Here is a 24,275-nt window from a genome sequence, read left to right as displayed (position 1 = left end):
TAGTAACATGGCAAATGTCGGCAGATAAAAGACCTACATGGTCCATCCAGTCTGCCTAACAAGGTGGCCAAAATTGTATTTGGCACTCTGCACAGGTTCCAATTCTTCATAATTTAACACTGGTATACTTTCTCTCTATCTTCCCCCAGCCAATTTTGGGGCACGGATTGTAGAAGTCTGCCTAGCACCAATCCTATTTCCCAATTACTGGAGCTGCCATTGAAGCCCACTCCAGCTTTGATCCTGATCTGTTTGTGCCATTTATAGGACCATAGACTATAGAAGTCTGCCTGCCCGGCATGGTCTTACTTTTGAGGCTGCAGTCAAAGCTCACTCCAGCTGTGAGGTCACTTAAGTTTGGCTTTAATTGGATTCCATCCATTTTTATATGTGTTCCTCTGTTTATCTCACACATTGTTGAATTCTATCACCATTTTGTCTTCACAATCTCTCGTGGGAGGGCATTCCAGACATCCACTACACTTTCTGTAAAAATAAGTACTTCCTGCGTTAGGGGTCAACAGAGAGCTTCTTGAACCGTTTAGCAGCAAACGTATTCCAGAAAATTAAAATAGCACATTAGCCAAGCAGATGCTGTCATCACAAAATGGAATATGTTTGTGCTGAATGGTTCAGGAAGCACTCTGTTTTGAGACCACACTATATGACCCCTGACGCAGGCACCTTGAGTTACAGAACTTAAGAGTCTGTCCTATCATGTATGGACCCTAAAATTTCGCTCCCACGTAGAAGCACTGGTTGAATGATGCTGTCAAATAAATCTCATGACTTTTTAAATTGGTGGTTGAAAGTGGAATTTAGATCTCTATGCATACAAGGCACTTGGGACTTTTGTCTTTACATTTATTATAAAGGAAATGAATGCTGTGCTGGGTGGGCAAAGGTGATGGGTGAAAATGTCACTTTGACTCCTCCTCCCCTCCCCCCCCCCAAGATGCCTCTGTATGTGGGACCAGTGTTTATACTGAGACTTGGGACTGAGTGATTGCTAGGGAGGGCGGACAAAATGAGGGAGTGTGTATGAGAGTCAAGGTAAGAAAACAAAGAGTTCACCCCTCTTGTTCACGCCGGGATAAATTCTGTGCAGCTACACAACAGTAACGTATACCGAGAACTTGGGGTAGGCTTCTCAGTTTCACCTAGGCCCCATCTGCCTTACAGTCAGTTCTGGTCCCTGAGCCCCTCCTCAAAAAACTGTGATGGGTGGCTTGCAGGTCACCCTGGGAAACCAACTCAACTTCAGCCACTTTTCAACTGTTCTTCTCTTGGCCATCAGCACCCTGAAACAAAAGTATTTTTAGCACTTCCCACTCCTCAACCTAGTGCACACCAGCCTCTAAAGCTGAGCCCAGGGCTGACTGAAGCCATACCACTTAGCTAAGAATGAGTACCTCCCATGCCCTGCAGAAGCTGAGGATAGAAAGAAGGGAGAGTCCTGAGCATCTCTTGTTATTTGAAGGGGACACTTGTCTTCTTTTCTACTTGGGGAGAGAGGGATGGACTAATACTGTGGGACAGGAGAGGCAGTGGTGTAGTAAGGGGGGGGCGGGGGAGGGGCAGTCCGCCCCGGGCACTGCCTTGGTGGGGGGCGCCAGCACCCATTCTCCTCTCTTCCCCCCCCCCCACTACCGCACACACCCCCTTCCCTTTCGCTGTACCTCTTTAACCAACTTACTTCATCTCTGACTACTTTTGTGAAGAGGTGGTAGAGACAAAAACTGTCTGAATTCAAGAAAGCACGGGACAGGCATGTGGGATCTCTTAGGGAGAGGAGGAGATGGTGGATGCTGTGGATGGGCTGACTGGATGGGCCATTTGTCTTATCTGCCGTCATCACATTTTACCCTCCTACTGTTTCTTGTTCATAGAAAGATAGAAATAGGATGGCAAATAAAAACCAAATGGCCCATCTATTTAGCCCTTCCTCAGCATCTACTATCTCCTCTTCTCCTTAATAAATTTTTAAGCAAAATATAATTGGTATAATCTTTATCTAGAGGTACCCAGACTTTACAAAAGCTAAGTAATGTATGATTTTTAATAGAAGTGCAATATGTGTAGATTTCATATTCCTTAAGTTGAAACTTGTGAGATGGTAAGCAATATACCCAAGTGATTCATTAACTTTGCTGCTGTGTCAAAGAACTAGTAATCATTGTCTTACTCTGGCGTCACTTCCTGGACCCGAGCCTAGGGAGGGAGAGTCAACGCTGGTGCGAGCAGCAGGTTGGGGTTGTTGCTCGCGCCAGAAACATTAAAGAGGTACAGGGGAAGGGGCGTGTGGCAGGAGGGGATGGGGAAGGAACGGATGGGAGCGGGCAGAGAAGAGGGCGGGGGAGGGGTGCCACTGCCCCGGGTGCCTCACCCTTGCTACGCCACTGAGGAGGGGGGAGGAAGAGAGAAAAGGTAGTGTTTTTTTTCATGAGGGGACCCTTTCCTACTCTACCTCACCCCTGAGGAGGAGGGACCATCCCATCCCTTTCCTCAGGCAGCAAATTGCTTTGAGCTCTCCTCGAGGAGAGGAAATAATGAGTATGGAGAAGAAAAAAAAAAAGTGCTAATGCTTCCACATAAGTCATTAATAATAATAATAATTTATTTCTTATATACCGTTATATCAGGAGTTTTGTGCCCCATTCTGGAATCCAACAAAAAAGGTAGAGGTGGTCCAGAGATATAGTATCAGAATGGTCTACAAAATGAGACTTCAGAAAAGGAAAGACTATCATAGGGATACTCAAATACTTCAAAAGGTTAAATAACACACATGGAGTAAACATTTTTATCAAAAAGGAGCTGTTATAATGTGGGATGACTAAGGAGCAGAAAGAGTGGTGGATAAAAGACAGCCTTGCAGGGGCAAAAACACTATCCAAACTAAGGGATAGATTCACTAAGGGCACGGATCTAATCTGATCCGTGTCTGGGGGGCTGATTCATGAATCGCTCTCATGCAAATAAGGGCTATTGAAATCACGCCCCCCAACCGAGCACCCGGATCACTCTATAGCAATCCCGAAGCATATGCAGACCATCTATAGATGGTCTGTGCAAGCTTAAAGCAGCAGTAGCCTTTTTTTTTTTAAACTCTTAACTTTTCTAACTTTTGTGAGCCCAGCGAGCCTGTGATTTTAACCAGCTTTAAACCCACAGGTTAAAACCACGGGCTTGCACAACAGGGAAGGCAATTGTGGCAGAGTGCTGGCAAGTCGGGGGCCGAGAGCAGGAGATCGGGGCAGACAGAGCTGGCAAGTCGGGGACTGAGAGCAGGAGATCGGGGTAAACAGAGCTGGAAAGTCGGGGACTGAGAGCAGGAGATCGGGGTAAACAGAGCTGGAAAGTCGGGGGCTGAGAGCAGGAGATCGGGACAAACAGAGCTGGAATGTCGGGGGCTGAGAGCAGGAGATCGGGGCAAACAGAGCTGGAATGTCGGGGGCTGAAAGCAGGAGATCAGGGCAGACAGAGCTGGCAAGTCGGGGGCCGAGAGCAGGAGATCGGGGCAGACAGAGCTGGCAAGTCGGGGACCGAGAGCAGGAGATCGGGGTAAACAGAGCTGGAAAGTCGGGGACTGAGAGCAGGAGATCGGGGTAAACAGAGCTGGAAAGTCAGGGGCTGAGAGCAGGAGATCGGGGCAAACAGAGCTGGAATGTCGGGGGCTGAGAGCAGGAGATCGTGACAGACAGAGCTGGCAAGTTGGGGCTGAGAGCAGGAGATCAGGGCAGAGAGCAGAGAAGAGGAGCAAAGAGCAGGGCGGCAGAAGGCAGGGCAGTCAGAAAGGACCCGAGCAACTGGTCCTTAGCAGTCGCTTATTTTTGGATCGGTCAGCCCAGTCGGTGTCCCTCATTTTGTTTAGTGAATCACTGCCTACCCGTCATTTGCATGCGAAGATTGGAGGATGAGCGGGACAGAGGTTAGAGAATTGAGTTGGAGGGAAATCGGATCGCAAACCGATCGGTACACGATCGGTTTGCTTAGTGAATCTAGCCCTAAAAGAAGCATAAGACAAACACAGAAGATACCCTCCCCCCACCACCGATATTCAGCTGGTGGTGACAAGCATTTTTGAAAAACTCTTTGTTACCAGCTGATTTAGCAATTAATATTCAGTGCCGGGCCATGTCCAGGCACTGACACTGAATACTGGGGGCTAAATCTAGGTGGCCTGGCCAGGATTTATACCGAAAGAATGGAAAGAAGCAATCATCCATCCAAGAATAAAAATTCCTAAAGACTCAATTGCAATTGAGTCAAATTACCGACCTATTGCCAATCTACCCTTTATCTTTAAATTAATAGAAAAAGTTGTTTTCAATCATGTAAGCAACTTTAGAAAAAACGCATACATTACATCCCAATCAGACAGGCTTCAGATCTAATCACTCAACAGAACACTCTATGATAGGTCTTACAACCAATATCCAATACCACTTAGATCACCATAAATCTGTACTTCTGATCTCACTTGATCTATCTGCAGCATTTGATACCATTGACCATCATTTACTCATCAAGAGACTGTCTTCCATTGGCATTTCTGACCAAGTGCTAAACTGGTTTAAATCATATTTTCAAGATAGGTCAGCCAAAGTTATTTTCAACAATTCATCATCAAACAACTATACAAACTCTTATGGCATCCCTCAAGGCTCAATCTTGTCCCCTCTTTTATTTAATATTTTCTTGTCGCCACTCCTCACTTTAAGTCAGTCCATTGGATTCTCCGCTTTTGCCTATGCAGATGACATCCAGCTTTTGTATCCATTAAATATAGCTGATTCCAATGAGATAATAAGTATAAACAATAAGTTAAAACAAATAAGTCAATGGCTTAAAGACAACATGTTGGCCCTGAACGTAACCAAATTTTCAATAATGTTTTTTCCATTCTCATCACAAATACTCATTCCTCAACGCTCAATACGTCTACTGAGGTCAGCCGATCAGAAACTCTTGTCAATTCCTTCTATAAAAGATTTCTTCTACACTAGGAAAATAAACTTTGCAGTAGTAGCTCCAACTTTGTGGAATGCTCTGCCACAGTCACTCCAATCCGAACTTCAACTTGATAAATTTAAGATAAGTCTGAAGACTTTCTTATTTAGCGATGCCTTTTCCTGTGTTTAGATTTTCCCTCTTATATATTCTTTTTTTTTTTCTCGTTCTTTTTTTTTTTTTTTCTTTCTCTTCTTTCTTTTTTTTCTCCTCTTTCTTTCATTCTTCGTCTTTTTTCTTCTTTTCATATTCAACCAACCGCTTTTATAAAGCGATCCCATCCTATTTGTTTTACCCTCATCCCTCTTTCTCCTTTCTTCTTTCAACATGTAACTTCCCCCCATCCTTCCTACTCTCCCTCACAATCAAGTCTGTCTAGTTAATGTCTTTGGTGTGCACTTTTCATTATTTTTTATATATATATATATTTCTTCTTTTTAAAAATTTTTTATTGTAAACCGGCCAGATACTTGTTGATGGTCGGTATATTAAAAGTCAATAAACTTGAAACTTGAACTCTTAGACAATTTCCCATTACAAAAAGTAACAACGACGAAAATACTAGGAGTATTATTAGACCAAGAACTTTCTTTTCATGATCAGATTAGTTCCGTAGTTAAAAACTGTTTCTATAAGCTACGTCTCATTAGATCTTTATCCAAAGTCTTAAAACCAAAAGCTCTTAATATTCTAATTCATTCATTGGTTATTTCCAGGCTGGATTACTGCAATACATTGTATCATGGCATAACTCAGAAAGAAATAAGAAGGCTACAAATTATACAAAATACAGCAATAAAAATTATTACCAACTCCAAAAAAATATGATCATGCACACTTCTTCTACGAAAAGCACACTGGCTACTAATTTCGCACAGAATAATCTATAAAATTGCACTGATAGCCTTCAAAATCCAACAAACCAACATTTCTGCATCGTTTTTTGATGCCATACTCTCCAGCCAGGACTCTAAGATCAACGGAACAGCATTTGCTGACTATCCCTTCTTTAAAAATAATAGGTACCAGAAGAGCTACAATTTTTTCAGTCATAGCACCCCAGCTTTGGAACAATTTACCAATCTATTTGCGTGGAGAAACCTCATTAGAAAAATTTAAAAGCACATTAAAATGCTACCTGTACAAAGACGCATTTGAGTCATAGATAGGATTATTCTTCTATCATCAATCCCAGGCTCAAATACCTAAATTTAACCAGACCTTATGTATAGGTCACAACCTCCCCCATTCTCTTTTTAGGCTTAGCCATATTTGTAAAACATTTTTTCATTACCCTCCTGATGATGCTTTTTCCTTAAAAATTGTAGTTCACCCCTCTTCCCTTATGTATCGCTAATTATTTGTGTACATACATTGTATGTTTACTTGTACAAATTGTTTTTTTTTGTCTCCCAAAAATTTTTATTGTCATACGCATGGAATTTATTTGATATTGCGTGTATAACAAACTTTTAATAAACTTGAAGTATACACAGTGAAATATACATGTAGAAACACAAGAATAAAAAGTCCTATAAACGTAATTGTCCTTATTGGGAAAGGATCCAGTTGATGACCCAACATTGCACATGTTTCAGCCTCCAGGTGGAGGCCTGTCTCAGGGGTGTGTTTAGGTCTTATAGAAATTCACTTTACATCAGGGATGCCCACACTTTTATGGCTTGCGAGCTAATTTTAAAATGACCATGTCAAAATGATCTACGAACAAAAATATTAAAAAAAACCCACAAAGCACACTGTATGCAGAGAAAATGTTAATTATCATTTATATTTGGGGGGGGGGGTTTCAAAGAGGTCAAGGCAGATGACTTTAAAATATGCAATGTCACCTCAGTAACAACTATACAAAAATAGACAAATATACCCCTCTCCTCCCTTTTACTAAACCGTGATAGCTGTTTTTACCACATGGAGCTGCGCTGAATGCCCCACTTTGCTCCTGACACTCATAGGCTCCCTGCGCTAAAAACTACTATCGCAGTTTAGTAAAAGGGGTCCCATAGTGCAAAATATAGACGGCAGATATAAATTCTCAAAACGGACACATTTTGATCACTAAATTGAAAATAAAATCTTTTCTCCTACTTTTGTTGTCTGGTGATTTCATGAGTCTCTGGTTGCACTTCCTTCTCACTGTGCATTCGATATTTCTTCCCTTCTTTCTGCCTCCTGCATGCTTCCTCTCCTCCAGACTTCATTCCATTCCTTAACCAATATCTCTCTGTCCCTCCATGAGTCCAACTTTTTCTTCCTCTCTCCCTGCCTGCCCCTTGCCACCCAACACACTCCATTCTCTCCCCCAACTTTAAACTTTTTTCCTCTCTCCCTGCCCCCTCCCCTTTCTTTCTTTCTGTCTCCCTGCCTCCTTTCTTTCTTTCTCTCTCTCTGCCCCCCCAGCCACCACCGCCAATTTCTCCCTGCTTCCCCGACGCCAACACAGCAACAGGCGAGGTGCGTGCAGCGACCGCACATATGCTGGGCCCACAAGCCTTCCCTCCCGAAGGGATTTCAGGCGAAGTATACAACTGGTTTCAAGGATTCCTTAAAACAAGAACATACAGAGTAAAAACAAACGATCTTATATCGGAGCCTTGGACCAATCCCTGCGGAGTACCCCAAGGTTCCCCACTGTCACCCATGCTCTTCAATCTTTACATTTCCTCCCTCGGTACCCTGTTAGACAAACTCAAAGTAACTTCATTCAGCTATGCAGACGATATCACCATACTCCTCCCCTTTGACACACAAGACCCCACCAAATCAGGCATCCTGGAAAAAACTCTAGAAGCAGTGGAAAAATGGATGAAAGAACAAACTGAAGCTCAACCCAGATAAAACTAAATTTCTACTGCTTGAAAAGGACAAAACCCCTTCTATAACAGAGCTAGAAATAAAAACCACCAAATATCCCCTACAACCCACTCTCAAACTCCTTGGAGTAACAGTAGACAGAGGTTGCACTCTTCAGGTGCAAATCAACAAAATCACACAAAAAGCTTTCTTCACCATGCGCAACCTTCGCAAAATCAGAAAATTCTTTGAAAAAGAACAATTCAGACTCATAGTTCAATACCTAGTCCTAAGTCTATTGGATTACTGCAATATCCTCTACCTTTCTTGTCCTACCTACCTAATAAAACAACTACAGACTGTGCAGAACACTGCCCTCAGAATGATCTATTCCCTTGGAAAATTTGACCACATCACCAACGCCTTCCTAGACTCACACTGGCTTCCAATACAAGCCCGCATCCAAATCAAACTATACTGTATGTTATTCAAAACCTTAAACGGAACGGCACCCACCCACCTAAACAACCGTCTAAACAGGAACCTCTCAACCAGACAGAGGAGAACCCAATCCCCTTTCTCCTTCCCCCCTTTTAAAGGAACTAAACGCAAAAAGATGTATGACAACTTACTTGCAACACATGCAGCTAAATTGGACCCCTCCATCACCAACCTACTGACAGCACCAACTGACCTCAAGGCTTTCCGCAAAGCAATCAAGACCCTACTATTCAAGAAATTCACCCAAATGTCCTAATCCCTTCCTTTCCCCCTCTCTCCCCCTCTTAGAACCCACTCATCAAAATTGCTTTAGACCTTACGCCTTAATTGTAATTTGTATTTCTCTTCCTGGAAATGTCCAGTTATCGTTCTGATGTAATCCGCTTAGAACTGAAAGGTACAGGCGGAATATAAGCCAGTAATGTAATGTAATGTAAATTCTGACATCGGAGAGGAAATTCCAGGCCAGCCAATCACTGCATGGCTGGCCCGGAACTTCCTCTCAGATGTCAGAATTGATGTCGGGGGAGGGGGGGGAGGAGGAGGCCTGGCCTGTTGCTGCATTGGTGTTGGGGAAGTAGGGAGAAATCCTGGGCTCCGCGATCAACTCACGTTGTCTTTGCAATCTACTGGTAGATCGTGATCAATGTTTTGGGCACCCCTGCTTTACATTAATAAAAGTCAAGAATGCTTAAAAAAATACAATCAAAGTTCTTGTGCTATAGGTGGTTTTGTGCAGCCTATTTCTTTAGTACTGATGTCATGCCATTGGTCTCTCATTATATATCAATGGATGGATAAGTCTTTATAAATTCTGTTATTCTAGGGATCATTCTATTTTAAATATCCTCTGACTTTTCAAGTTTGGTATTTTCCAAATAGGACATTTTACCTAATTCTTTTGCATTTTAATTCTTTGTCAACCCCTTTTTTTAAAAATAGATCTTTTAGTATTATTTGTGACTTGGTTATGTTTTATTGCTTAGATCTTCGTTTTACATGTTTTTATATGATAGTTTCTCATTATTATATGGTGTTTGTATATTTGTATTACGTCATATCTTTATCATCATACTTTTCAGGACTCTTTAGGCAGGCTTTTTAGCCGAATCGGCCCGTGTCGAGAAGTATGAATGCTTAATGAGTTATATGAATGTCCTATCTATATGGTTGCTATTAAAGTGTGGTTGGTTTGAAGACCTGGCGTTTTCTGTTCTTTTCTGGATCACTTAGTAATTAATATATTACTTGCCCAACGCTGGCCTCAGTACCCATCTCATGCTGTTTCTATTACTTCATATCCCCTTGTCCAGGCCTTGTCTTTCTAGGATGCTCCATGAGCTCTCTTAACGTTATATTCCTGCTTGTTGAGGGCCTCTTCAAGTGCCTCCTAACTCTATGTTCTATGATCTCTTGAGGTCCTCAGCCATCTCCCTCTCAGTTAAGCAACACACCAAGTCCTCTTCAAAGTTCATACTTCCTTATCTATTCTTCAGCTAACCCCCCCAGCTAACCCCTCCAGCTAACCCCCGGGATTTGTTCCGGATGAAGTTGGCAATGCATGCTTTCACAACTGCTGCGGTTGGGACTTACATTGATTGTCTCGATGCCATTGTACTTCGCTCTCACTTGTGGCTCCTGGATGGTGAGGAGGTGGGTGCCAATTACGGTGATCAGAGTGCTGCCACTGTGGGATGGAGAACAAGAAGAGGATGACTTAAATTAATGATGGCAAGTAATATACCAGTGCAAGCGACTAAGTGGTAAAATCTGGCCCTTGCTCAGAATTCCCTATTCCCTGCAGAATTGTCAAGGAGCTCGTGGACCAGATGAAAGCGGAAGCAGTGTTGGCCCACACTGCCCCAGCATCTCCCCTCCTCCTCACTGATCTTGATTTTGCATTAGCAGAAGCGCATTGCCTCAGGCCACATCACTCTCATCTGATGCTTTGAACCATGCAGCAATACAGTCTCCCGTGCTTCAAAAGCAAGGCATCTCAGATCCAAATAGCAGAGACGGCCAATACAGCCCAAGGCACCTGCTGCTGTTGTTCTCTTCCTATTAACAAACTAGAATGAAAAAGTAAAGACAGAGAGAGAGAGAGCGCATGACAAAAAGCATCAGGCAGGGTCTTAGGGTGGGGTGAGTGCAGAATGATCCAGCGGATTGGAATTGGTGTGGAGAGGAGATCAGAGAATGAAGGAGATTAGAGTGGGCCAGAGAACTGACATTGAAGGAATCAGAATAAGAGTGGAGAGTGTGTGAACGAGGGGGATCAACACTGGAAAGATGTATGCATAAAGAATTGATCCTCCATTCCTCTCCTGACCCCACCCCTCAACTTGTTTTGAGATCTTTCTTTACTCTGCTCCAAAACCTCCCTCCTCTCCCTTTCATTTCCCATCCCTTAGCTTCCCTGTCCTATCCCTAAGCCCCCTCTCATCAATATCCCCTTTCTCTCCCCTTTCTGATCCTCCAGATCCTTTTGTTTACCCTGTCTATTCTGTGTTCCCACTTCCTTTCCCAGCATCAATCAAGATCCCTTTTCCTTCAAAAATAATTGCAAATCAGTTAACCAAACACACGTCAGAAGAGAACTGTCTGTACAAAACAGAACAGGTTTACCTCATTTAATATGCAAATTTATGCAGATGTGCCACAAAATTGTTACAGAACTTAACTTTTGCAGGAGAATCTACCTTTACCAGCAGCAGGAATTGGGGGCTAAGCTAAAAACTACAACCCTAACCTAGGCTGGACCCACCATTAGGAATTCCTAGGCAGTCGCCTAGGGCAGCAATTACTTGGAGGTAGCAAACAACAGCCACCGTCAAAGCAAAACAATAAGCCCTTACAGCCACACAAACCCAAAGAACCATCAGCACGTAGTTTAACCTGTGGGTCTAATATTCAGCTGGTGGCAGTAAGCGTTTTGCTTACTGCCGTCTGAGTTATTCCCTATTCAGCGTCGGGACCCATACGAGCTTCAGCTTTGAATATTTGGTTCTTTATAAGCTGCCTAACACACAGCCACTTAAGTTGGTATTCAGGGTAGACTTTTATGTGGTCCCATTTTTGCGGCAAAGTGCTGACTCCGCTTCCAGAATTCCCCGAACATAGTTGGCTTTGAGTTAGACACTAACCATAAATTTCAGAGGAACTTACCCCCCCCCACACACACACTTTTATCAAGTTGCGTTAGGGGTTTTTATCGCAGGCCAAAGCGGTAAAATCTCCGATGCTCATAGGAATACTATGAGCATCAGAGCTTTTACTGCCAAGCACTGCAATAAAAAACCCTAACGCAGCTTGATAAAAGATGGGGAGGGGGAGATAGCCAGTTAAGTGCCACTGAAAATTAGTGGCCTGTCCCAACCAAGTGATTTAACCAGTCAGTGGCCAGCTAAATTGCTGTGAATATAGGCCTCTTTATTTTGGGTGACGATCATGATCGTTGAGTTTAATTATAGTCTTGGGGAGGGGGGACTGCAGTCTAGAGATCTGAAAGATAATTTATTGTGAGCTTATATACCGCTACTAATGACTGGGGAGTCAATTCAGAGTGGTCTGCTTGAGTTTCTGTAAAGGTGCTACAATACAGAGTTACAAAGAGCTTCCGCAAGGTGTTACAATACATTGGCTCTATACCAGGGGTCTCAAAGTCCCTCCTTGAGGGCCGCAATCCAGTCGGGTTTTCAGGATTTCTCCAATGAATATGCATGAGATCTATGTGCATGCACTGCTTTCAATGCATATTCATTGGGGAAATCCTGAAAACCTGACTGGATTGCGGCCCTCAAGGAGGGACTTTGAGATCCCTGCTCTATACAGAGTTACATAATTATGCCACAATCAATCATCCTACTTATTATGTTAATTGATGGGGGAGGGACAAGCCTGAAGGCTGGTCTAGGATGTACCCTATTCTTGCACTGGCTCTGGTCCTAACAGAGTGCAGGGCTTCTCTTTGAAATCAGTCACTTGGTGGTGGTCAGGGCAATATTTATTTTTTTAATTTTCTATATCATTCTCCCAGGGGAACGCAAAATGGATTATATGAATTTATTCAAGTATTCAAGCATTTTTCTCTGTCTGCCCTGGCAAGCTCACAATCTATCTAAAAATGTACCTGGGGCAATGGGGGGGGGGGGATTAAGTGACTTGCCCAGGATCACAAGGAACAGCAACATACAAGGAATCTCTCCCATGGGTGCCCTTTATTTATTTATTTTAATTTTAATAATTTATATTCTGCCTACACATTATTAGGCAGATTACAATGAAAGAAAAATCCAATAAAATTTTAATATTGACAAGAAGCATAAAAACAAACAAACAAAACAAGCTACAAAATAGAGAATGACATGGTGACAAAATTCATCACCGTTCCCGTCCCCGCGGATAACCGCGGGAAACCATCTTCATGTCATTCTTTAAGGAGAGAGGAAAGAATCAGAGTATAATTGGGCACAACCACTGACCGCAAGCTTTGCTTTGAAGAATGCTGGTGTAGAAGGACCGAGGTTGAAAGAGACACTAGAAAATGACATGGGATTATTTCCCGCGGTTATCCGCAGGGACGGGAACGGTGATGAATTTTATCACCGTGTCATTCTCTACTACAAAATCTGTCTGCAATGTACCTATACTATATCTTACACAAATGGATATGCCAAACTACCCTCCCCCCCAACACAAATTAGCCTTATATGTTGTCCCTTACCTCTAAGTCAGTGGTATTTATATTCACTCCAAGTTCTTGAGTCAGGTTTTCAGGTGATCCCTAATGGATATGCATGAGGTACATTTGCATACGCCTTAGGGATATCCTGAAAACCTGACCTGAGGGCTAGGAGTAAATACCACTGCTTTAGCCACTTGGAAACCCTGGCCTGGATCCTCCTTCACGAAAACCAGTCCTTAAAAATAGCTCAAAAGAGATGTCTTCAAAGCAAAGCACTTGAAACAAGCTGGTTGCAGTTTCTAGATGGATTACAAAGAAATGTACACTGGTACCAGAACCTGGTAGGTGTCAAATAAGGAAAGCTTGTAAGGTAAAAATCTTCTACTATAACTACGGCAAATCCAACCTGTAAACTGTCTATGTGTCAATTAGGATAAAACTTGTACTGAAAAACTTGCACTGTAAGAATAACCAGGATAAATTGTAACCAGTAACTGTATATTAGTATTAGACCGGTGGTCTCAAATTTGCGGCCCGCCAGGCACTATTTTGAGGCCCTCGATATGTTTATCATAATCACAAAAATAAAATATAACAGTTTCTTGATCATATGTCTCTTTCGCTATAAATGACAATATTATTATTAAAACTTAGCCAAAAGGAAAGATATATAAACTATAAAGAGTTTTACTTCATGCAAAATGGTCATTTCTTTAATAAGACATTAACTATTTTTTTCTGAGGCCCTCCAAGTACCTACAAATCCAAAATGTGGCCCTGCAAAGGGTTTGAGTTTGAGACCACTGGTTTAGACCCTTAATATGTGTCTAGCTAGGAAAAAAAACTTCTATCGGAAACTTGTACTGAAATTGTAGCAAACCCAGTGTAAATTGTAGCCTGTTAATCTGTATACAGTGGTGCCTCACACAACGAACTTAATTGGTTCCAGGAGCAAGTTTGTTATGCGAAACGTTCGTTATGTGAAACGCGTTTTCCCATAAGAATACATGTAAAAAAAAATAATTCGTTCTGCAGCATAAAATATGCTAAGATGACATAAAAAAAGATAAATTTTTGGTTATTATTTTTATTTAGATACATCTAAAAACATAATTGTTTTTTAAAACAACACACATTTTTTAAATTTAAAGACAGACTAAGTAGAGTCTAATTTTACAGTGAGAGAGGGCAGAGTCTCAGCGGCAAAAACTGGGACTTAACTGTTCATTTTTTTTTTTTTTCTACCGTGTTTCCCCGATGATAAGGCAGGGCCATCAAATAAGACAGCCCCCCCTTTTTAGAAAAAAATGTAAAATAAGGCACCCCCCCCGCAAATAAGCCACCCACCGATACCTGCGCTTACCCGAATCGGGTGGTACGGTGGGTGACTCCGTGTGGTCCCTGGCACCCCCGACACGATCGGGGCAAGAGGGAGCTCAAGCCCTCTTGCCCCCCCGACTCCCCGACACGATCGGGGCAAGAGGGAGCCCAAGCCCTCTTGCCCCCCGACTCCCCGACACGATCGGGGCAAGAGGGAGCCCAAGCCCTCTTGCCCCCCCGACTCCCCGACACGATCGGGGCAAGAGGGAGCCCAAGCCCTCTTGCCCCCCCCCCGCCTCCCCGACACGATCGGGGCAAGAGGGAGCCCAAGCCCTCTTGCCCCCCCGACTCCCCGACACGATCGGGGCAAGAGGGAGCCCAAGCCCTCTTGCCCCCCCGACTCCCCGACACGATCGGGGCAAGAGGGAGCCCAAGCCCCCTTGCCCCCCCGACTCCCCGACACGATCGGGGCAAGAGGGAGCCCAAGCCCTCTTGCCCCGCCGATTCCCCAACTCCCCGACAATATCGGGCCAGGAGGGAGCCCAAGTCCTCCTGGCCACGGCGACCCCCTAACCCCACCCTGCACTACATTACGGGCAGGAGGGATCCCAGGCCCTCCTGCCCTCGACGCAAACCCCCCCCCCCCCCAACGACCGCCCCCCCCAAGAACCTCCGACCGCCCCCCCAGCCGACCCGCGACCCCCCTGGCCGACCCCCACGACACCCCCAACCCCCTTCCCCGTACCTTTCTGTAGTTGGCCGGACAGACGGGAGCCAAACCCGCCTGTCCGGCAGGCAGCCAACGACGGAATGAGGCCGGATTGGCCCATCCGTCCCAAAGCTCCGCCTACTGGTGGGGCCTAAGGCGCCTGGGCCAATCAGAATAGGCCCGGGAGCCTTAGGTCCCTCCTGGGGGCAGGGCCTGAGGCACATGGTCGGGTTGGGCCCATGTGCCTCAGGCCCCGCCCCCAGGAGGGACCTAAGGCTCCCGGGCCTATTCTGATTGGCCCAGGCGCCTTAGGCCCCACCAGTAGGCGGAGCTTTGGGACGGATGGGCCAATCCGGCCTCATTCCGTCGTTGGCTGCCTGCCGGACAGGCGGGTTTGGCTCCCGTCTGTCCGGCCAACTACAGAAAGGTACGGGGAAGGGGGTTGGGGGTGTCGTGGGGGTCGGCCAGGGGGGTCACGGGTCGGCTGGGGGGCGGTCGGAGGTTCTTGGGGGGGGCGGTCGTTGGGGGGAGGGGGGGTTTGCGTCGAGGGCAGGAGGGCCTGGGATCCCTCCTGCCCGTAATGTAGTGCAGGGTGGGGTTAGGGGGTCGCCGTGGCCAGGAGGACTTGGGCTCCCTCCTGGCCCGATCGTGTCGGGGAGTCGGGGGGGCAAGAGGGCTTGGGCTCCCTCTTGCCCCGATCGTGTCGGGGAGTCGGGGGGGCAGGAGGGCTTGGGCTCCCTCTTGCCCCGATCGTGTCGGGGAGTCGGGGGGGCAAGAGGGCTTGGGCTCCCTCTTGCCCCGATCTTGTCGGGGAGTCGGGGGGGGCAAGAGGGCTTGAGCTCCCTCTTGCCCCGATCGTGTCGGGGAGTCGGGGGGGCAAGAGGGCTGGGGCTCCCTCTTGCCCCGATCGTGTCGGGGAGTCGGGGGGGCAAGAGGGCTTGAGCTCCCTCTTGCCCCGATCGTGTCGGGGAGTCGGGGGGGCAAGAGGGCTTGGGCTCCCTCTTGCCCCGATCGTGTCGGGGAGTCGGGGGGGCAAGAGGGCTTGGGCTCCCTCTTGCCCCGATCGTGTCGGGGAGTCGGGGGGGGCAAGAGGGAGCCAGGCGGAGAGAGGGCAGTTAAGCGCAGTGCCTGCGCGGAAGGATGCAGCTCGGGCGACTTCGTTGTGTGAAACGAAGTTCGTTGTACGAATCAAGACAAAGTTCGTTGTGCGCAGCGTTCGCTGTGCGAGGCGTCCGTTATGCGAGGCACCACTGTACTATGTATGTTTAACCTGTAACCCCGGTCTGAACTCTTTGGGGACAACAGGATAGAAAACGAATTAAATAAATAAAGCAGAGAGGTATGGACAGAATAGAGGCACTCCATCCTTGCAACTTGGTTGGGATATTTTCATTTCCCTTGGGCCTGATGCTGGGCTCTCCGACTCTGAGCATCCTTGTGCACCTTTTACTCTAAATGCCTGAACCTCTGTTTGATCCTTTCTTCTCAAAGCTGGGACAGAGCACTAGGTGGGCAGCTCAATTTCTCTTTACCTTTCAACAGGGCTTGGTACTTTTCTGGACAGGCCCCTAACATACTTCTCACATTCCTGAGAAGATCCACATATATTCACATCAGAGTCCTCTTTCCTCATGAAAGACTTTTAATCAGCATGAGAGAATGTTTATTGATTTTCATTCAACCATTCATCATAATGACTTGTAAACATATAACATACCATATTAAACTTCTAACAAATCCAAGGTTAAATCCTGTTTGTTACAAGACAAACCAAGGTTTTTATAGCCCATGACCCTAGCTCCTCCTCTCATGAAACAGCCCCAATTCCCTTTCTCCTCTCTATATGTTATTTGATTGGGTTTACATAATTGGAACAATCTGAATACATTATAAACATCCATGATACTTCCACCCTGCCCCTCTTATCACCCCATTTCCCAGTTGGCTTTAGAGTGTCACACTGCCTGGAGTATATCGATACAGTACTCTGGAGTAACATCTCATCTCACATATGCCTCAACATGAGAGATTTTTTTTCCTTCAAAGTGGGGATATGCTCCATTCTACTGTTTGATTTCTCAGGTACAGCTGGCAGAACCATGCCAAGGGCTGTGTGCTATCTCAGATATGAGGCAGGCTTCCTCTAGCCAGCTGTTTTCTCAGAAACAGAAGAGTGAAGGACTCCTCCTCATCCCACCTCCAAACCCTCTCACTAAAATCTTTCCTGAGAGGCCATATTACACTCTCCCCTCAATTAAAGAAAAAAATATGGAACAGCAAAATTCAGTTTGTAAGAACTGGAGTACTCCTGTCTACGTTACCAAAAATCTGGAAGCAGGGCCTCCATGTTCTAGAAGAGGCCTGTTGTTACTCCATTTAAAGCACGCAGTTCAGAGTTCATGATCTTCTCTCCCCACTATACATAGCAAAACATATAAAGATTCAAGATATTTCTACTAATTAATTTTTTCTCTCCACAGTGCACCAGTAGTCATGATGTTCTCTCAAACTGGAGGTTTCTAATCCTTGACCAACTTCGAATCTACTATCTCCCAAAGTATCATGGTGTTCTCCCCAGCAAACTTCAAAACATGAAGAGAAACCGAAATAAGTCCTGCTCTTTTTGTTCCTATGTAGAAACTAACGGGGAATGGTTTCTTTGCACCTCTGCAGGCACAGGCTGATCTAACCATTCACTTTCTGATCAGGAAACAGTCTCCATTCTGCCAACCCACAAATTACTAGCTAGAGGAAAGTGGGTCTACAAACAGGGGTATGGATGCATGTGGAAATCCTGTCTTTGTGCAGTTTCAAAGCTTAAGAGATATAATCCCTGCAGGTCTTGGGTTCTTTTACCCACAGAAACTACTATGCAGAGCTCAGCCAGGGCCCCCAAGACATAAACCGAATGACTGATTCTTTTCAAACATTGAGCTTTTTGCAAATCAGTCTTCATATGAACATCTATGTGCCCTTCTGCAGGACCATCTGGTGTTTGGACCAAGACTAGAGGACCTCTTGTTGATCTCTATTCCTTTGGATGCATTTCAGGGCCTGACTCTCGGGTGGAACACTGACCTCTTGAAGTGGAGGTGCAGGACAGGAGGGGGGGGAGGAGGGAGTAACCAACACTGGGTTTGGAACAGCTCACTTTTTGGCAAGGCAAAAGAGCCCATTACTGAGACAATATATTACGCAAGTGATAACTTGCAGCAGCTCGCACTCTTTCTATTGTACGGGTCTTGCTGTAGACACACACCAATAATCCCATGTTGAAGACAGACCAATTACCTCACTGAACAAATGTGGTAGCTAGTATGAGATACAGTAGTGCAGGGGTGCCCACACTTTTTTGGCTGGCGAGCTACTTTTAAAATGACCAAATCAAAATGATCTACCAACAATAAAATTTTTTTTAAAAACCACAAAGCACACTGTACGCAGAGAAAATGTTAATTATTTATATTTAGGGTTTTTTTTTTTTCCAAAGAGGTCAAGGCAGATCACTTTAAAATATGCCATGTCACCTCAGTAACAACTATACAAAAGTAGACAAATACCCCCTTTCCTTTTACTACACCGCGATAGCGGTTTTCAGCAAAGGGAGCTGCGCTGAATGCCCCGCGCTGCTCCCGACGCTCATAGGCTCCCTGCGTAAAAAAACACTATCGCGGTTTAGTAAAAAGGGGGCTATAGTGCAAAATATAGACAGCAGATATAAATTCGGACACATTTTGATCACTAAATTTAAAATAAAATCATTTTTCCCACCTTTGCTGTCTGGTGATTTCATGAGTCTCTGGTTGCACTTCCTTCTTTTGACTGTAAATCCAATATTTCTTTCTTTCTGCCTCCAGACCTCATTCCATTCCCCAACCAATATCTCTCTCTGTCTCTTCATGAGTCCAACTTTTTCTTCCTCTCTCCCTGCCCCCTCCCCTTTCTTTCTTTCTTTCTCTCCCTGCCCCCTTTTCTTTCTTTCTGTCTTACTTTCTCTTTCCCTGCCCCCTTTCTTTCTGTCTGTCTTTCATTCTTTCTTCCTGCTCCCTTTCTTTCTGTCTTTCATTCTCTCTCCCCGCCCCCCCCCCCCCCCACAAGCCACTTCCACATGCACTTAGGTAGGTGCCTATCCAGATGTACTGAGCTCTGTGGAAAAATGAAGATGAGAAAAGAGAGGTGCTGTGATCTAAGGGCTCAATTTCAACCATTTGAAATAAAAGGATACTTAGAGTCAAAGAGCCCAGTGCTTCCACTGCAGGGGTGTCCAAAAGGTCAATCACGATTGACCAGTGTATTGCAAAGGCAACGCAAGTCGATCGTGGAGTCCATACCGGGCTCCGCGATTGACTCGCGTTGCCTTTGCGCTCTGTTCTCCCTGCTTCCCCTACGCCAGGCCAGGCGCGTACAAGCGCCGGGCCCACAGCCTTCCCCCCGACATCAATTCTGATATCAGAGAGGAAATTCCAGGCCAGCCAGGCAGCGATTATCTGGCCTTGAACTTCCTCTCCAACATCAGAATTGACATCCGGGGGGAAGGCTGTGAGCCCTTAACATGGACATGTGCAAAGTGATGCATCTAGAGAAAATAATCTTAAGTATATGCACACAACACTGGGTTCAGTATTAGGGGTTACCACCCAGAAAAAGGATCTTGGACAATATATTGAGATCTTCAGCTAAGCATGCAGTTAGAATTTTTCAGAAAGGGATGTTAAAAAATTATTTATATTGCCTCTATGTTGATCCATGCTGTCTTATCTCCAGTACTGTGTTCTGCTCTAGTCTTCTCACTTCCAAAAAGGTATTAAAGAACTAGAGACAGGTGAATTAGAGAAGGATGACCTGGAATACTGTGTCCAATATTGGTCGCCGTACCTTAAGAAGGATATGGCGTTACTTGAGAGGGTTCAGAGGACAGCGACACGTCTGATAAAAGGGATGGAAAACTTTTCATACGCTGAGAGATTGGAGAAACTGGGTCTCTTTTCACTGGAGAAGACATAGAGGGGATATGATAGAGACTTACAAGATCATGAAGGGCATAGAGTAGAGAGGGACAGATTCTTCTAACTTTCAAAAAATAAAAGAACAAGAGGGCATTTGGAAAAGTTGAAAGGGGATAGATTCAAAACAAATGCTAGGAAGTTCTTCTTTACCCAACGTGTGGTGGACACCTGGAATGCGCTTCCAGAGGACGTAATAGGGCAGAGTATGGTACTGGGGTTTAAGAAAGGATTGGACAATTTCCTGCTGGGAAAGGGGATAGAAGGGTATAAATAGAGGATTACTGCACAGGTCCTGGACTTGTTGGGCCACCGTGTGAGCGGACTGCTGGGCACGATGGACCTCAGATCTGACCCAGTGGAGGCATTGCTTATGTTCTTATGTCTTCCTGATGAAGAAGCACAGGCCAATACTTTTCAGTTTAGAGAAGAAAATGGCTGAGATGACAGAAGTCTGTAAAATCATGAGTGGAGGAGGGAATGGGCAAATAGGGAAAGGTTGATTATCCTTTCAAATACAATTATGATTAGGGGAGTGAATTGCAAAGACTGGCACAGATACAGACGATCTTTTGAATTTATAACAAGTACAGACGATCCTCAGTGGAGAAAGAGAGTGAGGAGTAAAGCCTGGGAGAAACAGAGAGGATCCTAAATGGTAGGAGTGTGAGGGGTGAAACATGGGACAGATACAGAAAATCATTAAGTAGCTATAAGGGTGGGAGTGAAACCAGAGATCAGGCAGAGCTATGGATGAAATAAGTTACATGTGGGCTTGATGGACCATTGGTCTGACCCAGCAAGGCTATTCTTTTTGTTTTTATGTCATCTCTTACTGGATCAGATCCAGTGAGAACCTGAACTCATCACACTGCAGCATACACCACCCTTGCAAAAACACCCGCCTCCCTGTGGCCCCTTACTTGCAGATACTCCATTCAGGCTCAATCCTGGAGATGGAGGGATCCTCCGAATAGGTGTACAACACGCCTGGGTTGGAGATGTTTGCCCGGTCCATGCCCACAGTGACTGTTGCTTGGCTTGGACCCAGAGAAGAGGCAGGCGAGATGCAGACAATCTCCCGTAGGCTCCTCCTGCCATTAAGAAGAATTAATTAATTTGAAGATACAGCATAGGCATTTTAAATAAACCTATCTGCTGAGATGAGCTGCTCATTTTCTATTCTCTCTGTCCAGTGATAAAAGTCCCTATTTAATAATGGTTTATTTTGCTGCTGCCTGTGTCTCTCTTTGCTCTGTGAATCCCAGGTCACATATTTTCTGGTTGCACACCACATTCTTACTCATTTAGTTGCTGCAGAGTAGTAATAGATGGGGAAGCTCAGAATGTGTTCTGGGCTGAATTAGGATTCCCTTCCATGATAAATGTCCCTGCTTAATATTGATCCCTTCAGGACAGGTAATGCTTTCCTGCCTTGTAAGTTGCATATTAGGTTAAAAAAATTTCTTCCATTTGATTTGCTCAGTTACTGGAGACATTCTGAAACCTAGGATGTGTTTTAATCTGTTAACCGAAACAAGATAAAATTATTTGTCTAATGGAGTGAAGTGCTTTTCTGATGGGGGCCTCACAACCCCCAGTTGCTTCAAAAATTAATATCGCAACTCACTCAACCCCCTTCCTCCAAAACCCAAAGAATGAAGTGTAGCCAAGGTCTTTAGTGCCTGATCCTTTGTTAAATAGGGTGAGGGAAAATTGAGCAAATCAGCTGGGGAAAAGTACTGAATAATCTGTAAGACTGAAAAATGAGCCTTTTAGCACAATTTACCAAGATTAGCTTTGTGACCGACAGGGCAGGGTGAATGTATGCTTGTTTCATTGTGCATCTATACAATGCATTTTTGTGTGGGTTTTTAAACCAACATTCCTCTAATAATGTAATCAATTAAGGATGGATCAATACTTTCACGACAAAGCTAATCAGTTAATACTGTCAAAGTGCGTCACTCTTTTTTTTTTTTTTTTTAAAGCATACATTCTATAACACAGCATTTTTAAAGCTTGGGACAGGATCAGTAGTGGATCTGGAGATCAAATGGAGTTTCTGGAACTCCAGGAGGAAATGGAAAAAGGGGCAGACTGGATAGGCCTAGAAATCTCTGCCATTTTTGGTTACACTCTGTATGTACTGTTAAGGAAAAACCCTGGGTTTGTTTGGACCAGACTGAGATTTTACATACATTCTTTAAATAGCAGGACATCCTACTGTATGAGGTGGCTTCACTTGCATATGCTGCAACTACAAGACCCATCATGCAATGAGGCATAACCATCTGATGACCCAGTGTTTTCTAGTGTCTTGACTCAGAGTATAGCTGGAATAATTAGTTCTGGACCCCCTCAAAACCCTAACCATTGGTCCAGGATGAAGTTTTCCATCTACCTGACAAACTGGCATTCTCTATCCCGCACCAGCACAGAGACACTGCTGCCAGCATCCAGGTTCCTGCCGGAGATGGTTATTCGTGTGCCACCAGACACAGGGCCCCTTGCTGGGCTCACTCTGTTGAAGCTGGGAGTCTGAAAGGAAAGGGGAGATTTAAAAAAGGTAGCCTAATCAGGTTGCAGACATGAGAACTTTTCACTTTCTATCCTCCTTGAATCACTGGAGAAGCTGGAGTGGTCACCAGCCCTCCTCACCCCCCCCTCCCAATATTTAGCCAATGGCGAGTGACCACCGATATGTGATTTAAGTGGGCCAGAGCCTCTCATGCCCACTTAAAACGCTCTGAATATCGGCTCCCAGGTGACTCCAACCCACCTAAAGAAGATTAAGCCAGATTTGCATACAAGTAAATGCAGTCTTTGTACTCCTTAGGCAATTGTAATCTCATTATATATGAAATGGGAGGGAGGGAATCCAAATCTAAAACTGCCTCAACCTGGTTCTCAAAGCTGTCAAGTTGGCTGGGCAAAAATCAGGGATCGGGTGTCAGAGGGATTAACATCTACAAGGCTTGCTTCCCACTAGAGCAGGGGTGTCAAAGTCCCTCCTCGAGGGCCGCAATCCAGTCAGGTTTTCAGGATTTCCCCAGTGCATGCATGAGATCTATTTGCATGCACTGTTTTCATTGTATGCTAATAGATTGCATGCATATTCATTGGGGAAATCCTGAAAACCCGACTGGATTGCGGCCCTTGAGGAGGGACTTTGACACCCCTGCCCTAGAGCCCTTTAAAAGTAAACACCTCCCAGTGTGGTCATCATGCTATTGTATCCAGTCTATGAGGAAACACAGTGGGGAGTGAGTGTTTGTGATGTCATTGACTATTGCACTACTGGTGGTACATAATGGCCAACTCCAGCACCTGCAGGAGAGAGATGCCCTTCAGGGTCAGTATGAGGCCCTTTTAGCTCTCTGCTCTGAAACCCCATGCAGAAACAGAAAAGGTAGTTTACCACGAAGGTGTAGAGCTGCTCTGACTGAGTGCGGTAGTCCAAGCTGCAGTCACCAACACATAGCTCCACTGGTCCTGGGGCAGGGTTGGGAACTAGGGATTGTTCCATCTCGCAGACGATCCTGCACCCAAGAAGGCAACAAGTCATAAGCACTACTGAAAGAAGGTCGCAAAGAGCTGAAGAGAGAAAAATGAAGCAGACCAGTGTCAGCCTTCCCCCCCCTCCAGCTTCAGTTTTTACTTACAACCCAGCATTTAAAAAAAAATAAAAATAAAAAAGTAAACAGGAGAATCTTAACAAAATGAAAATCGTTATTAATAGCCATCAAGAGAAAGCTGTGCTGAACTGGCTTAAGCACAGAGAGTTTTAATTAAGTGAGAAAGCAAAAAAACATTTGTCTGATGCTGGGAAAAAAATTTAGGTGATTTATGCTTTACTTACCCTTCCCTAATTAGCTGTGTAACTGCAGGGCACAGCTGAGCACTTAACGAGGGCGCTTTGTATAATTCATGTTGTGTGCATGATCCTTTGCATTAAAAAGATTTTTAAGGATTTTTTTTTTTTTTTTAATATATTTAATAGGGCCAGCTTCCCAGCTCCTGTGTTCCTGAAGCCCTACAGAAAACTGTAGCCAGTCCTGGTTTTGCAGAATTCTTTCTTTCTCTCTGTTCTTAACATATGCCACCTGGATCAGACACTTCATATCACATACTGTATTTGGAAAGCGGGGAAAAACCCACACTACTAATGGTTCTTTTAACAAAACCGCATTAGCGATTTTCCCATGGTAAATGCACCGAAGCCCATAGGAAT

General features: G+C 44.8%; 1 protein-coding gene across 3 annotated transcripts in view; it reads right to left on the bottom strand.

The window, feature by feature from the left end:
* PLXNA3 (plexin A3) overlaps nt 1–24,275 on the bottom strand; it is a 479,210-nt gene that overhangs the window by 111,384 nt on the left and 343,551 nt on the right. For all 3 annotated transcript variants that reach the window (XM_033922827.1, XM_033922819.1, XM_033922836.1), the window contains exons 14-17: nt 23,463–23,583; nt 22,446–22,582; nt 20,965–21,135; nt 9,919–10,012 (exon numbers count right to left, since the gene is read on the bottom strand). In XM_033922827.1, coding sequence (XP_033778718.1) covers nt 9,919–10,012; nt 20,965–21,135; nt 22,446–22,582; nt 23,463–23,583 — 523 coding nt within the window. The remainder of the gene's footprint in view (nt 1–9,918; nt 10,013–20,964; nt 21,136–22,445; nt 22,583–23,462; nt 23,584–24,275) is intronic.

The sequence above is a fragment of the Geotrypetes seraphini genome, chromosome 1, assembly GCF_902459505.1.
Source record: "Geotrypetes seraphini chromosome 1, aGeoSer1.1, whole genome shotgun sequence".
NCBI lineage: Eukaryota > Metazoa > Chordata > Amphibia > Gymnophiona > Dermophiidae > Geotrypetes > Geotrypetes seraphini.
The sequence above is the reverse complement of the archived record's forward strand: the minus strand, read 5'-3'. Positions and strand labels throughout refer to the sequence as shown.